General features: G+C 35.6%; 2 protein-coding genes across 2 annotated transcripts; one reads left to right on the forward strand and one right to left on the reverse strand.

Annotated features, from left to right (window-relative positions):
- The first annotated feature begins 6245 nt into the window (after nucleotides 1-6245).
- On the forward strand, nucleotides 6246-11121 carry LOC133309352 (probable methyltransferase PMT21). Its single transcript, XM_061510119.1, has 8 exons — nucleotides 6246-6356; nucleotides 7877-8166; nucleotides 8251-8399; nucleotides 8517-8712; nucleotides 8953-9163; nucleotides 9487-10159; nucleotides 10274-10351; nucleotides 10498-11121. The coding sequence occupies exons 2-8, from the start codon at nucleotides 7903-7905 to the stop codon at nucleotides 10718-10720; spliced, it is 1794 nt and encodes a 597-aa protein (XP_061366103.1). The 5' UTR covers nucleotides 6246-6356; nucleotides 7877-7902; the 3' UTR covers nucleotides 10721-11121.
- A 1627-nt stretch (nucleotides 11122-12748) lies between these two features.
- Nucleotides 12749-16078, reverse strand: LOC133309345 (putative disease resistance protein RGA3). The gene has a single exon (XM_061510109.1). It carries the CDS (start codon nucleotides 16076-16078, stop codon nucleotides 12749-12751), a length of 3330 nt encoding a protein of 1109 aa, XP_061366093.1.
- Nucleotides 16079-16224: the final 146 nt, after the last annotated feature.

Below are 16224 nucleotides of genomic sequence, written 5' to 3' on the forward strand. Positions count from 1 at the left end.
AAAATTCATTGTTTTCCCACTGTGATCATGCTAACGATCTAACATGTTAAACAAATTAAAATAAAACAAATATAAAAGATATCTCAAAAAGCTCTAATGGTATATTAACTGAAGTACCCCACCTTATTCTATTTTTAGCACACAATTCCAGCAGAGTTCCACTCCTTAGTCACCTTGTAATTATTATTGCTTTTCTGATATTTCCAATATAGTTCAATATTGCTTTTGTTAGATTGTGACAATTCTTTGACAAACCAAACTACTAATATCATAATTTAATATAACATTAGGCAATTACCGGGTGGGGTGGTTCAACTTCAAGTAGCTACAGTTGTGCAAATTATGTATAATAGTCAAAATAAGGGAGTCAAAAGGACAAACCTTAGTTGGATTTGAGTAGAAAAGTTGGTACACAAAAATAATTCATCTAGTGAAAAAGCTTGACCAACCGTATAATAAACGGACCAATTATAAAAAAGGAAAAAGATAAAAGGCAAAAGTGAAAAAGAAAATGGAAATAATATCATAATTAATGTTACACTTTAATATATATATATATATATATATATATATATATATTGAATAATCCGGTTTTTAATTAAATTTGTCTATATATAGATTATAATAATTTCATGGTTGTTACACAACTCAGAATATATTGCCCTATATATCTGGCATTCACATTCCCCTCTCCTTTTCACCTGATTCTTTAAATGTAGCATAGCAAGAAAAGTACATGTACGCGTAGCGCTAAAATGACAATAACTGAAGAAAGGAATAAATAAAGTATCACGTATATAGGTGATGTCGGTGGTAGAACTAGAATCTTTTGCTAGCCTGTGCCGTTTTCCATTTTATGCTTTATTAAACTACAAAAACTCTTGAGTGCCAAAAAAAAAAAAAACATTAATAATATAAAAACTCTTTCGTAGTTTCAGACTTTCAGTACAAAACGGCTTAATTAGCGTAGGAAAATTATAGTTTTTATGGTCAATTTGAATACGCCAGAAGAAGAAGCAGTCAAAATCAAGATTTTATCTAAAATCAAAAGGGAATAAAAAATCGTAAATCATAAAATCGTAGATTTTATCGGCACTCTAAAATTAAATTTTTATATACATATGTTTATGTATAAAAAAAATAAAAAAATAGACTACCTGCTACCATCCTTATACATCTGCATACAATTATCACACTCTAAGGGTCTGAGCTAATATATCATTCAAGTTATTATCATCGAAGACATTATGTTTCACGTGATCTTCAACTACATCATTCAAAATTGTCTTCATCTAAACTTTCATTATGAGATAAAGTTCCTTCATTTTTCACAATTCATTCATCTTCGGATGAAACATCAGCAATGTTATATTCAAACATTTTTCTAACTTGCTTAATATCATTCTAATAGTTAAAATCGGAATTTAAATCTTAAAATCGAAATTTAAGTAAATGTCTAAATCAGAATTTTATATTAGAAAAATTTTTAAGTGAAATCTAAATTATTTTAACAAAAATAAATCATTAAAATCAAAATTTTAATATTTAAATCCAAATTTTAACTACAAGACCAGAAGGTTAACTATTTATTGTTTACTTAGCTAACAAGGACTTGAGACTATTGGTCAAGATTATGAGAGTAGTGCTTTTCATGTAGCTCTCCATTTGGCATACCACAACTCGACCATTATCTGTATACAGTTGTATCTTTCACACGGTATTAGATTTCGTAGAGAGAGAAGATATAAAAATAATAATAAATAAATACTCGATAATTTACGTTTAAATATATACCATATTTATTACCGTAGCATTGGGGCGTGATAACAAGTGGTAGTCATATATCTGATCACTTTGATATTTGAAACTTGCATTAAATGAAAGGTCATATATTTAGCCCTTATATATGCTCAATTTTTTTAAAAAAGTTTATATCAGTAATAGAATGCTATTGGTTTAAGAAAAAAAAATTGTTTTTAGTTTACATTTTTTATTAATAATTATAAAAATAAATTTTTGTTTTTGGGAGGGGGCATTTATAGGTATTTCACAAAAATAATAATAAATAAATAAATAAAAAGTGATGGGTGTTGACTGTTGAAATAGGAGAAGTGCATGGCAAGAAGAAACATGGCAATAATTCAACAAAGTCAAATAATTAAGGAGACCCTCCTTTTCTTTTTCTTTCATAGTTTTTATGCTTTGTTATTTCTCTCTTTCTACCAATTTGTGATTTGTTAATACAAAATTATAATGGAAAGAGCAATGTTTCGAGGAACATAAAACAAAAAGTACAAGAAGGAAGAATAAAATACAATATAGCCACATCTACGTTACAAATCTCAAGAAGAGGGAAATGTTAAAAGGAAGAGGTTGTTATGGATGTCAGTGGAATTAATAACTCAACAAATGGAGAAAGGAGACATGGGCAGCATAGCAACCAGCACCGTCAGGGACATGTATTTATTAATAAATGTGGCAACGTGACTGTTCTGCTTCATCCTCGTTATGCTATTATTGGCCATTGGTAATTTGGTATTGTTAGTGTTGAAGTTGAAATATGTTGAATCCATCCATCATGTTTGTGCTCATTTTTGTTTCCCATTTATAAAAGTTTAATAATCCATAGGATTCCTAAATATCCTTAGTTTAATACTTTTTTTTTTCACATACAGAAATGCTCAACGAATATTTCAACTCCTCTATTTTTTAGCCAAAATAATTGTGAAATAGAAAGATTTGTTCGAGTTTGAATCAACTCATTTTTATTCGCTTCTACGAGATGATTTCGTAATACTGAGTTACTATTTCCTTTTTTTACTTATCACTCAAACACAAATTGTCTTAATTATATGAATTATAATTACTAATTCTTTCAAAAATCTGAAACTATTAAGATATTATATTTCTTTAAGTATTTTATAAAGCTTGGTAATTTTTTGTTGCATAACTAATATAAAAATAAAAGCGTTTTGTTTGATATAAAAAAATTCATCTTCAATTTTCAATTTGGTGTCGGCAGTGAACTTGGTTTGAGATCTACTTTAGTTGTGTGATTGTGTCAACTTTTGTAGGCTCGCCATCAAATAGATCCAAACTAATTTTTGCTTCGAATGAGTGATGACCCTTTATCTATTTATATGCTGTATGATTTCCAAACCCCACTTGTCTAATTTCCACACACTAATTTCCTCTGACGTCGTTACCTTTTACCACAAATTGCATCTAACAAAAAATGCAATATAAGATGTGAATTAATTTGGGTTAAAAAAAATATACAAACGTAACATGCATTAATAATGAAGGTAAACCTTTTGTCTATCATAAATAAATAAGTCTTATGCTTATTTTGTCTTTTTTAGTAGTTGATTAATACACACACACACATATATATATATATATATCTTTGGCAAACAGAAAATTAATTCTAGCATTTTTTAGTTTTTATTGTGTACAAGGAAATTAACTATGCCTTTTAAAACTTGAGAAGATAAATAACTAAATTTGATATACTAAAATTGAATTAAAAATTATTGAAGAAAAAATATAGTTTATCCATCTTTTAATTATGCTATAGTGCAGAATTTGTCAAATAATGCAAACAGATTGTAATGTCTGTTATCATGACAAGCATGAAGCATTGCTTAGGTTTCCGAATTTTAATAATGACACTAGCTCTAGCAAAATAAAATGTAAAGCATATATGTTTCTTGTGTTCTCCGTTACTTATTATATATTCAAATATTAATCATGATTAATTAGATCCCAATAGGATACCTAGCTATGTTATTAACCTATTTTTGGTGATAATGCCACTAACCTATTGATTGAAAAAGTAATATATATTTCGTAGCTTATAAAACAAGTAGGCAAGATCAGTAGGGGTGGCAATATGGGTTGAGCCCAGCGGGTCAACCCGCCAACCCGCCAAAACGGGACAGGTTGGGTTGAGATTTTCAACCCACCAACCCACCTCAACTCGCCCCGCCTAGAAGTGGGTCAAAACGGGTTCAACCCGCCGGGTTTTAATTTTTTTTTTTTTTTTTTTTTTTTTTTTTTTTTTTTTTTTTTTTTTTTACAATTAGGTAGTATTTCGTTAGTATTTAAATTTTTGTGATATTCAATTTTTTTTATCTTAGTACTTTCTAGAAAAAATAAAGAATAACAATTTTATTTAAGACAAGTGTTATCTATTTATAAATTCCTAAAGAATGTTTGACAAATATTAGTATACATTTAAGATTGAGACTAAAAAAAATATAGAGAAGTATGAAATAAAATAAAATAATATTAAAAAAATTCATAAAATATAATTTATTTTTGAATTTTAATTAATTTTTTTTTAATTGGCGGGTTGGTGGGTTGACCCGCCAACCCACCATAAAACGGGGTGGGTTCATTTTTACAACCCATATTTTTTGGCGGGTCAACCCGCCCCGCCCCGTTTTTGGCGGGTTGGTGGCGGGGCGGCGCGGGTCGGGGTGGGTCAACCCCAATTGCCACCCCTAAAGACCAGTAATACTTGATAGCAAAACCTTTTTAATATTAAATTTATTGATTTAAAAAGTAATATCTTTTCATTAAAAATGGTCTAATTTTTTTTTTTTTTAGAAACCGATCCTAATTACCTCTTTGAGGCGAATTAAAATCCTTCGATATCTTCACGGATTTCACTCTTTGAGCCGCCTATGAGACTAATCTAGAATTCAGGTGCGAGTCCAAGGATTATGGTACTTATGCCCCTTCTCAGATTTTGTTGGTGAGATTCGAACCGAGGTCTTCTCTCACCACTCAGTCCTCTCCTACCACTCAGTCCCATGCTACCAACTTAGCCACCACACTTGAGTAAAATGGTCTAAATTTAGCTCCGTTACAAAAAAAATTTATGTGGATGAATGTAAAGACTTTAAGATTAAATCTCACAATCAATCATTCCCTTTACAAATGTTCTTAAGTCATTTAAAAATAAATTTATCAGATGAACTATCCAGAAAAAAAAACTCTTGAGGAACATAGGGAGAAGTGAACAATTTTATACCACCTCAACGATGACACTTAAATATTTAATTGCAAAAGCAACATATGACATGTACATGATTTGGAAGACAACAACAGAACCCTTTCGTTATAATTTTATTGAATTAAGAGTAAGTGGCAATATTGTTACTGAAGCTTTTGTTTCCATCCAATCCAGTGCTAATATGGAGTGATAAAGTTCACTTCCCTTTCAGTAAAAAGCACCGCTCTTCAATTCTTTGAGCCACTGAGAAGTGAGAACAAAAAATATCCATATACACACACACATTTAAATGTACATGTATAATGCTGCCATCAAAATCACCACCTAGACTATCAGAGTTTTCCACGAATCATACTACTCGTGACTGCATATGTTAACCGCTACCATAGGTACAATCCAACAAAGATACTCAATCAGCTTCTTTCTTATTCTCATAAAATACGAACTGCTCAAAGAGTCCGTACCATAAAAGAGTCGAGCCTTTTATAGAACTCATTTTGGTACTCTCTTTTGTTTTTATAAAATTTAGGGTCAACAAGGAAAAGCTGCAAACAAATGGCATTTAATAACGGGTAAGATATTTTCAATTAAGGTTACTACTAATATTACTATCAATTAATTTCATCGTTAAATCGATTATGTTGATCTAACAGTTATATTTATTTTCATCTTTGTATCATTATGGTTCCCCTTCTTTAATATTTTATATTTATTTTTATTTTTGTACGATTATGATTTTTTCTATTTGATGTTTTCACGTCAAATATAAGGAATCATAAATATCAAATATGAGAAATCATAACCCTAAACATCAAATATGGAGAATCATAACCGTACAAAGATGAAAATAAATATAATTGTTAGATCCTCGTAATCGATCTAACGGTTAAATTGATTGGTAGTAACCTTATTCATTATTACAATATTCTATCATTTTAATAATTATGTTCAGTTTTTTTAAAAAAAATTGTTGTGGGTAAAAAATTATTAACTTTTATTATATGGTTACTTTTTTTCTTTTCTTTGTCTTTGTCTGTTATTTATGATTTAAGTGAAATCCATGATTAAAGAGAGAAGGAGGAAGGAAGTTGAAGAAAAACAGGGGACAGGGGACAGCTAGGCACATGGCGAGCAAATAGTTATATAAATGGTTGAGCTAAGTTTAGTTTAGCCTCACACACAAATCTGACTCATTGGATGGTTCCTTCAACCTTAGCCTTTCACTTCTTCTTCCTCTCTCGCTCACTTTCCGTATCAATGTTTTAGGCATCAACGCCCCTTTTACCTCTTCACTTTCTGAGACAGAGTCAGAGTCAGAGACAAACAGAGAACAAGGGTACGTACCCTCTCTCGTTCAATCTTTCTCTTTCTTTCTTTCATTACCTTTTCTACTTGATCTCTTCTATCTTCATCTTCTGCCAGATCTCTTTGGATTTGAATGTCATCATTTTCTGTTGTCTCTGTTTTTTTTTTTTTTCGCTATATCTTGATGTGAGTGTGGAGTGCTTATTCCGTGTGTTATCTTCCAAGTTTTAATCTTTTTCCAATTTTTGAATCAAACTCGAGATGGGGTTCCAAGATTGCTGAAAAAGATCCTTCTTTTTTTTTATCAAAGAATTCTGGTTTTCCTTCTTCATGCTCTGAATCACAAGCATTTCGATGAGAAATCAGTAAATTATGTGTTTCTGAGTAACGTTGTTATATGGTATTGTCTTTGCTCTTTTCGGTGTTCACACTCGCATTGCCATTGGTGTTGGTTCATAACAAAACACATTCGATCGGGAATCACTGACAAATGCTTGATGTGGCATAAGCACTTTTCGTATATGTCAAGAAATGTTGACATTAACAATACGCGATGCTCTTTTCCTTTTTCTCGTATGGGAATATAGGACAGCATGGTGTTAGATCCAGTGGTTCCTTTTACCTTTTTTTGTGTGAGTGAAGAAGGGTTGGAAGGGGTCCTCACAAGGACGGTGGAACCAGATTATTGTTGGGCCCCATTGTCATGTGAACATCGTAAAAAACCATGTGACACGGAACGGAAAGTAGTTAGTGTCGGTGGTAGTATCAGATTTCATTTATCTACACTTTACCTTGGCTCATGTCGTTTTAGTGGTCCATGTTGAGTATTAACCAGCTGGAATTTAATCATCAATCTCCTTTTCCTCTTTGCCATTTTTTTTTATTTTCCCAAAATTGAATCTGTCATGGGAATTTGTGTCTTTTATGTCAGGTTGATCTGGTTGGGAGTCCTGTGCTAGTTGTCAATATTGTTGTGCGTGTTCTAGTTACAATTAATCAAACTGTGTTTTTTGTTTTTATATTTTATTGGTTATTGATTCCTTGGTTCTCGTTGCTTTTGCCAGTGGTGTGATCTGAATTGTTGTGGCCTTATCCTTTTAGTTAGATGGTGGAAATTGAACTGGGAGGGTATGGTAATTCAGATCAAGTGGTTTTGTTAAGTTGAATAAAAAAGGCTGACCCAGTTCAAGACTCACTCCGTGAGTGTCTGGAGAAGGGAAATTTGAGTCAAGTCTCACCCCTGCTTTGCAGGGGGGCCGAGTCGAACCCCTGACCTGGAACACCACGGTAAGCAAGCTTACCGCTGAGCCAGGCTGGCCCTTCGTTTTGTTAAGTTGAATGAGGCCATAATTATTGATTCTAATTCTTATTATAGGGGTAATTTGAGTGGCTTTTGTAAGATCCAGGTGTCCTTTTTCTTTACCTATGATTGAAGAATGATGATTCCTGACACACTTTTTTTTTTAAGAAATAAAAAATGTATACATGAGTTGATGGAGGAAGTGGCATAGTTGCAGTGCACTGAAGTTTAGTATGTTTGCGTTTCTGCAGATAGTTAGTGGAATATTTCTTGGACCATGAAGCATAAAGACGGAAAACCGATCAACCTGCCAAACAATAACAGGGCTCTCACTTTGGGATTCACGGTTATTGCTCTATGTGGTCTTTCTTTCTATCTGGGTGGAATATTTCATTCTGGGAAGAATGGGGTTGTCATCAATACCATTCAGAAGACTCTTGGACCTACTAAGCAATCTTCAGGTTCTCTGCAAATTAAGCCCATCAGTTTCCCTGAATGCGGCATTGATTATCAGGACTACACCCCATGCACAGATCCGAAGGTATTAACAATAGTCCATTTACTGATGCAGTAAGATTTTGTAGAAGAGTGTTTTGTTGTTGATTGAGCATGCATAATTTTACAGAGATGGAGAAAGTATGGCACCTATAGGCTTACTTTGTTGGAACGCCATTGCCCTCCAATTTTTGAGAAGAAAGAATGCTTAGTTCCTCCCCCAGATGGATACAAACCTCCAATCAGATGGCCAAAGAGTAGAGATGAATGTTGGTACAGGTATAATATATATACTTTATTTAAGTTAAGCAACAAAAGGTTGGATTAATTTAAGTTGCTTGCAACTGATTTCTATGTTGTTCACTTTTTCAACTTTTCTGGTACATCTAATGTCAGGAATGTGCCATATGATTGGATTAACAAGCAGAAGTCTAATCAGCATTGGTTGTTAAAGGAAGGGGAGAAATTCCTCTTTCCAGGTGGGGGTACTATGTTCCCCAATGGTGTTGGTGAATATGTTGATTTAATGCAAGACCTGATCCCAGAAATGAAAGATGGGACTGTGCGAACTGCCATTGATACTGGTTGTGGGGTGAGTTTTACTTGTATCTTCATTTTTCTTTGGCATTTATCTAAGCCAATGGCAATGCACATTGCAATTCTCAACACTTCTTATGCATCAATTACTAGTTCATCTACACCTGCTGGTTTCTGACTGCCATGTGAATATATTTTAATAGTTAATACTCATTAATTTCAGTTACAAATTTCAATAATGTGATGGATAAAGGAGTTGCATCGATTAATCCAACATAACTCTGATTTATTTTAGGTTGCTAGCTGGGGTGGTGACTTGTTGGATCGTGGGATTCTTACAGTTTCTCTTGCCCCAAGAGATAACCATGAAGCTCAGGTTCAATTTGCTTTGGAGCGTGGTATCCCTGCAGTTCTTGGCGTCATTTCTACTCAGAGACTTCCTTTCCCATCAAACTCCTTTGATATGGCTCATTGCTCTAGATGCCTTATCCCATGGACAGAATTTGGTAATTCTTCAATAGATTTTGAAACTTCGTCATGAACTTTACCAACATGAAGCTGCTCAAACTTTTGTGTTTCACACATGTTGCAAAGGACATGTGATTCGTTCTTATTAGCTTATAATAAAGCACTGTTTATGAGTTATTTTTCCCAAGCCTGATAAGTGATCATTGATAAGACGGAATACAATACGCACTGATAAGTACAATTGCGTTATACTTTTGCTGCTTAGATGACTAGTTAACAGCTTTCTGTTGATCTCTTTCTTCTTAGAGCTGAGAAGTTCACTCTAAATTCATTCATTAACCAATGAGGATATTGCTTTTAGGTGGAATTTATCTCCTTGAAATACACCGTATTCTTCGCCCCGGAGGATTTTGGGTTTTGTCTGGTCCACCAGTAAACTATGAGCGTAGGTGGCGTGGATGGAACACAACCATCGAAGAACAAAGATCAGACTACGAAAAGTTGCAGGACTTGCTCACCTCAATGTGCTTTAAATTGTATAACAAAAAGGATGACATTGCTGTATGGCAGAAGGCTAAAGATAACAATTGCTATGATAAACTCGCCAGAGATACCTATCCACCAAAGTGTGATGACAGCCTTGAACCAGATTCAGCATGGTACACTCCACTTCGTGCTTGCTTTGTGGTTCCAGATCCTAAGTATAAGAAATCAGCTCTCACATACATGTCTAAGTGGCCTGAACGTTTACATGCTACCCCTGAACGGATTACATCGGTTCATGGTACGAGTACTAGTGCTTTCGGTCATGATAATGGTAAGTGGAAAAAGCGCGTTCAGCACTACAAGAAGTTGCTGCCTGAACTTGGGACTGAGAAGATAAGAAATGTGATGGACATGAACACATTATATGGAGGTTTTGCTGCGTCCTTGATCAATGATCCCTTGTGGGTCATGAATGTAGTCTCATCTTATGGTCCCAATACACTCCCCGTGGTATATGATCGAGGCCTCATTGGAACCTTCCATGACTGGTAATTTTTGAAATTTTAAATATGAACCATAAGGTTCTGTATTTTTATGAATGTGTATGTATTTGTCTCATATCATATGGTACGGTATTTGATTTGAATTTTATTATTTGGTAGGTGTGAAGCTTTTTCAACATATCCTCGAACTTATGACCTTCTTCATCTCGATGGACTCTTCACTGCGGAGAGCCAAAGGTATGTCAACTCATTTACTCTCATGTGTCATGAATATGCTTTCTAGTTTGGTATTAGTTTAGTCACATAAATAATATTTACTTGCTTTAAATTTTAATTTTAGAATATATTCCCGGATTGCTCTGACAATGGTTGTTACATTGCAGATGTGAAATGAAGTATGTGTTGTTGGAAATGGACCGAATTTTAAGGCCTGGTGGCCATGCTATCATTCGAGAGTCTAGTTATTTTGTGGATGCCATTGCAACTATTGCCAAGGGTATGCGATGGGCATGTCGTAAAGAAAACACTGAATATGGCGTTGAGAAAGAGAAGATATTGATATGCCAGAAAAAGCTATGGCAGTCATCCAACAAAGGTTCAAGATGACAAACTCTAGAGCCTGTGCGGTGATGAGGGGGGGTGGCTAGAATCGTAATTCCAGAAGTAGAAGCTAAGAGAAACGAATTCAGAGCCACTCTCAACAAAGATTGACTATTCATTCTATAATATAGAAGCCAGGAATCAGTCAAGCTCAAATTTATCAAATGAAGAATTGGTAACTCAATAATCTGATTTTGTTAAGTTATATAGAAATTATTCATATAGATATATTCTTTCTTTATATGGCATCAAATGTATCAGGTACCTTTCTCGTTTATCTAATTTTTTGTTGTGCAATATCCAAGTGAAGAACTGTAAGTTTAAAATCCCACAGAAAGCATATGATATGCTATTTATACATGAATTGGAATTCCTTACAAGAGAATAATACGACGTTTTGTATTGATATTGGGTACTTTTAATTCTCTAAGATCATTTATAATTAGATTAATTCTCTAAGATCATTTATAATTCAATGTCGTATTATACAGATTGTGTTTATCTTAAGATAGTGACGGAAGTTGTTATAGATGGAGTGGATGATTGCAAGTGAAACTGTTGCTCTGTATTTGTTGTGTTGTTGGAATAACAACGAGCCATATAACCTAATGAGTTGATCTATGGACTATGGCATGAAATGTAAGCCCCGGTTTTAGCTTCATTCTCGAGCCAAAATTGTTGTTTCTCTCAGCTCCATTACCATTTCTATGTGCATAATTTTGTAGCACTGGTTAGCAGTACTTCTCTTAGTCCATCAAAACTTGTGTCGCACAAGGTTTCGCCCTATCTTTTTCTCATAAACCCCTCCCCTCTTAATCTGTTTTCCATCAACAGTGCATCAGAACAATTTTTTGTTCTACAGCTGTTATGTTTGTGTCCTTAATAAGTCTATATCTGATGGCTCAACTTGTGCCCCTCTTGGTGTGATAAGAATCGAAGGAATTGGGTTTTCAAGCCATAATATTTTTCGCATCATTTTTACATTGTATTGTTAGATAATGAAACAAGAAAAATAAACATTTCAATACACCATCTCTTCAGTTAAGTGATTCTATAGATTTTTTGAGAAGAAAAAATGTTATGTCACAGCCACACAGAATAACAGGCGATTGTTTGAAACCAACGAAAAATGAAGGAAAATTTTATTGGTTCATCACATGAATAACGGGAAGAAATTTAGAAATCTGCTTTGCTATACCTTTATCATGTCCAAGTATAGAATTCTGCTTTTCAATACACCATTTTTACATTGATTTTTGAGAAAAAAGAGATATGCTACGCAGTGCTCACCATTTTTTGGCATATAGCATAGGATTCTTGAAACACATGGCGATGACAGGAGCAGACATGAGTTTTGCCTACATGCGTTTATCGCAAGCTGTATCCTTTAACTTACAGATCTTCTTCCATGCCAATTGGATACCCTCTGCACATAATGGTCAAATACATTAAATATCACCATACACACTGTGCAAAAGACTGAATATAACATAACATGTAAGGTACACATTAAGGGAAACAGAAAAAGAAAGAAAACATTAATAAATTACCACAAAACATAGCTCACGTGCAACGTCTCCAATGTCATCAGCATAAGGGTGCTCAACAGATGGAAACCATGGCGATTTAAACTTGGGAACGCCAGAAATTCTTAATTCGCAAAGACGTGGGAGCATCTCTACTCCTTCATCTCTCATCATCCTCTCCAAATTTGGCAACTGCCGCAAAGTGAGTTTTTTTAAGGATGGAAAAGCCTTCTCCCCCACACCATCATACAAATCATCATCCATGTACATCACATCTTGGATTCTCGATACAAAGAGAGTTTTTAAATGTGGGAATTTACCAAGTGGAGGAAGCCGCTGACAATTTTTGCATTTGGAGAGTTTAACATCAACTAAGCCTGCGAAAAATGAGGTATTTCTCATCCAACTTGGCAATTGTATTCCCATGTATCCCTCCATCCCAAAACTCTTGAGATTTGAGGGAGGCTCAGGGGCTTCAATTACTCTCTCGGGCTCAGAATTAGCAATACTACAAAAATGAAGTTACCACAACATGAGCTATCTTCTGAAGATGGACGTCCTTCGAATTCGATTTGTGGGACGTGGCTATGTTTTGCCAATCTTCCCCTGTTCCCCTCTCGCACCTCTTCTCCAGGTTAGGGCTACCCTCAATATATAATGTATGCAAGTTGGTGAGGTGTTGAAAGCTATTTGGTAGTGACCTCAACTCCGTACATCCAACGATTACTAGTTCTTGAAGAGAAGTAATGTCTCCCAACCAGTCAGGCAACGAAACTAGCCCATGATCTCCCCGTACATACAAACTTTGTAGGGAGGGGATACGTTCTAAGCCTTCTGGTAATGTGCTGCCCTTGATCATCACGCGACGAAGAGCAATTAGCTGGTTCATATTGCTGGGTAGACTCACCAGCTCTGGACATCGCAAGATTTCGAGGCTCTCAAGACAAGTTAGGTGTCCCACTCCTTCAGACAAAGATTTCAATTTTTCACAAAACCAAATATGCAGAGATCGAAGAGAAGTCAGACCTTGCAACACATGCTCTGGAAAACACTCAAGTTCAGGACAGTAAGAAATGTCTAGTTGTTGTAATGCACTGAGGCTGCCGAGTTCGTCGGGCAATGCCTTGAGTTTGTATAAACCCTTAATACGCAGTGTATTAAGACTACGCAAATTCCTCAAAATCCCTTCTGGGAAGGAAGTCGCGTCTGCAAGGGAACCATAGTAAAGGGACTCAACAGAAGGAATGCATGGCAATTTAAGGTTGGGGACTTCCGAAATTCTCAATTTGGAAAGACGTGGGAACATCTCTACTCCTTCATCTCTCATCAGGCTCTCCACATTTGGTAAATTCGACAAACTCAGTATGTTTAAGGATGGAAAAGCCTTCTCCTCCACAACATTGTACGAGTCATCATCTATGTATTTCAAATCTTTCATTCCATATAGGTAAAGAGATTTTAAATGCGGGAATTTACCAAATGGAGGAAGCCGCTGACAGTTGTTGCAGTCGAAGAGTGTAACATCAACCAAGCCTTCGAGAAATGAGGTATTTCTCATCCAACTGGGCAGTTGTGCCCCCATGTATGCCCTCATCTTAAAACTCTTGAGATTTGAGGGAGGCTGAAGGGCTTCAAGTACTCTCTCGTGCTCAGCATTAATGGTACCCTCTGAATTAGCATTATTGCTACCCCATTGCAAAGATAAGTGATTTAGGTCATTTTTATCAATCAAAATGGCTTCTTTAGCATCCCATTCATTGGAGACATTCTCAAGACCTCTGATATGTAGCTCGCCTCCCAGTTGTAAGCCATGTAACTCATCTAAGCCAAACCCTACCTTCGAACCCACAATGAAAGTGCTCAATGTTCTCAGACAGCTTAACTTCCCCATATTGGGAGGCATCGCTACTAATGAATCACAGCCTTCAATCACAAGATGTCTGAGTTCTTGTAATCGTGTCAAGTCTTTGGACAAACAAGAAAGCTTTCGGCAATTTTTCAGTTTCAATATTTGCAATTTCTGTAATTCGCAAATAGAATTAGGCAACGTTGAGATGGCACTGCGATGAATGTTCAAATACCTTAAATGTATTAAATTCTTGAGTGCCGAGAGTTGAGAAGAGCTTGTAGATAATGCTCGGAGAGAATGGACTGATGGCAACACCCAGGCATTTGGCGATGATGGATATTTAGACTGAAGAAAAGTCCGCAATGATTCAAATTTCTTGAAGGCACCCATGTTCAACTTGAATCGTGGATGCTTATCATCATCAGATTTTAAGCAACTTATATGGTGGACTCTACTTGACAATTTGGTCAACATTGCAGGCTCACAAACCACACATTCCTCACCCATAATAGACTGGGCAAGATCATGAACGAGATCATGCATCTTGAAACTTGTAATTTGACTGAATGCATCAATCTGGACATCTTGGAAAAATGATCTCTGGTACAATTCATTCCACGCCTCATAACCAACATCCTCCACCTCCAAACTTCCTCTCGATGAAATAAATCCATTTGCCATCCAGAGATGAATTAGATCTTCCTTCGAGATTTTTTTATCTTTGGGGAAGATGGCACAAAAAGAAAAGCATCTCCTCAATGATAACTTCAAATTAAAGTAGCTCAGTTGCAAAACAGCCATGATGATATTATCATGGGGTATTTTCTCCTTTACACTAAGCCATTGACTTTTCTGACTTTTAAAATGCAAAAGGCCTCCCAGTGCTTTGGCTGCAAGAGGCAAACCGGCACATTTTTTCGCAATTTCCTTGCCTATTGATACAAGCTCTGCAGGCCCTTCCTTATCTGGTCCAAATGCATGATGTTGGAACAATGACCAATTGTCATCCTCTGATAAAGATGACAAGTAATGAACAGAGACTGTTCTCACGATGTTGGCAACATTCTCAAGTCGAGTAGTGACCAAAATTGAAGCACCTTTTGCTCCCCTTGCACACTGCAACATATACTCCTTCAACTTGTTCCATTTGTCTTGGTCTTCATTCCACACATCGTCCAAAACAAGTAAATATCTTTTGCTCTGCAACAGTTCTCGAACTTCTTTTTGCAGTGCTTCTAAAGTCAAGAGGTTGGGGTTTTTTCCGGTGATAGATTCTATGATAGATAGCATAATTCTGTTGATACTGAAATCATCAGAAATACAAACCCATATTTTCAAGTCAAAATGTGTGGTTACCCTTTCATCATTGAAGACCTGTTGTACAAGAGTTGTTTTTCCAAGTCCACCCAAACCAACAATGGGATAGATTGAGAGGCCTTCAGTGTTGTTGGTGGTATGGCTGAGAAGAAACTCCACAATCTGCTCTGCGTCTTTGTCTCTTCCATATAATTTGGGTTCAGTGAAGGCAGAGCTAGTTTGACGCCATTCTTCAACTTGAGGTTGGCTTTGGGTCCCCACAACTCTCCCAGCACGAAATTCAAACAAGCGCCTTTCTTCATCAATATCATGAAATCTTTGGGTGATATCTTTCATCCTCTTACCAACATGCCAACGAAACAGAACGTTGTTAGGATGGAAAGGGGTTAAGCACGTTGTGTGTGAATTTTGTCTGTTGGACTGGATTGAACAATGGTCCAATATGTCGTCGAGAACATGAGCAGCATCAGTGAGCTTCTGCAGCCAAACCTTAACGGCATGGCCATGGCTTGTCATTCTCATTTCCTCAGCATCTTGGAGTACAGCATGGATTGCAGTGAGATGTCCAGTTAGCTTTCGGGTATGTTGATGAACACCCAAAAACGTTGCAAGCTGATCCTGTGCCAAAGATTTTATGCTATCAATCACTGTATTAAGCAACGCATCAACCATTTTCAGATCTGAGAAATAGCACAAATGAAAGGATGCTTGAAATGGTTTTGCTCTCGGAATTGCTGATTGATGCCTCTGCCAGATCTAAATATCATTACTACACGTCAACGATGACCCCGAGTCAACCATAATTGACTAACTATATA

The sequence above is a fragment of the Gastrolobium bilobum genome, unplaced genomic scaffold (genome assembly GCF_033153095.1).
Source record: "Gastrolobium bilobum isolate Gb01-03AN ecotype WA unplaced genomic scaffold, APGP_CSIRO_Gbil_v1 utg86886, whole genome shotgun sequence".
NCBI classification, from domain to species: Eukaryota; Viridiplantae; Streptophyta; class Magnoliopsida; order Fabales; family Fabaceae; genus Gastrolobium; species Gastrolobium bilobum.

Bases quoted from the DNA above. Each gene is read 5' to 3' on its own strand.
- LOC133309352 (XM_061510119.1), top strand. From the start codon at position 7,903: ATGAAGCATAAAGACGGAAAACCGATCAACCTGCCAAACAATAACAGG. The intron at 8,713-8,952 runs GTGAGTTTTACT...GATTTATTTTAG, and splicing joins CCATTGATACTGGTTGTGGG to GTTGCTAGCTGGGGTGGTGA. The intron at 10,160-10,273 runs GTAATTTTTGAA...ATTATTTGGTAG, and splicing joins ATTGGAACCTTCCATGACTG to GTGTGAAGCTTTTTCAACAT.
- LOC133309345 (XM_061510109.1), bottom strand. From the start codon at position 16,078: ATGGTTGATGCGTTGCTTAATACAGTGATTGATAGCATAAAATCTTTG.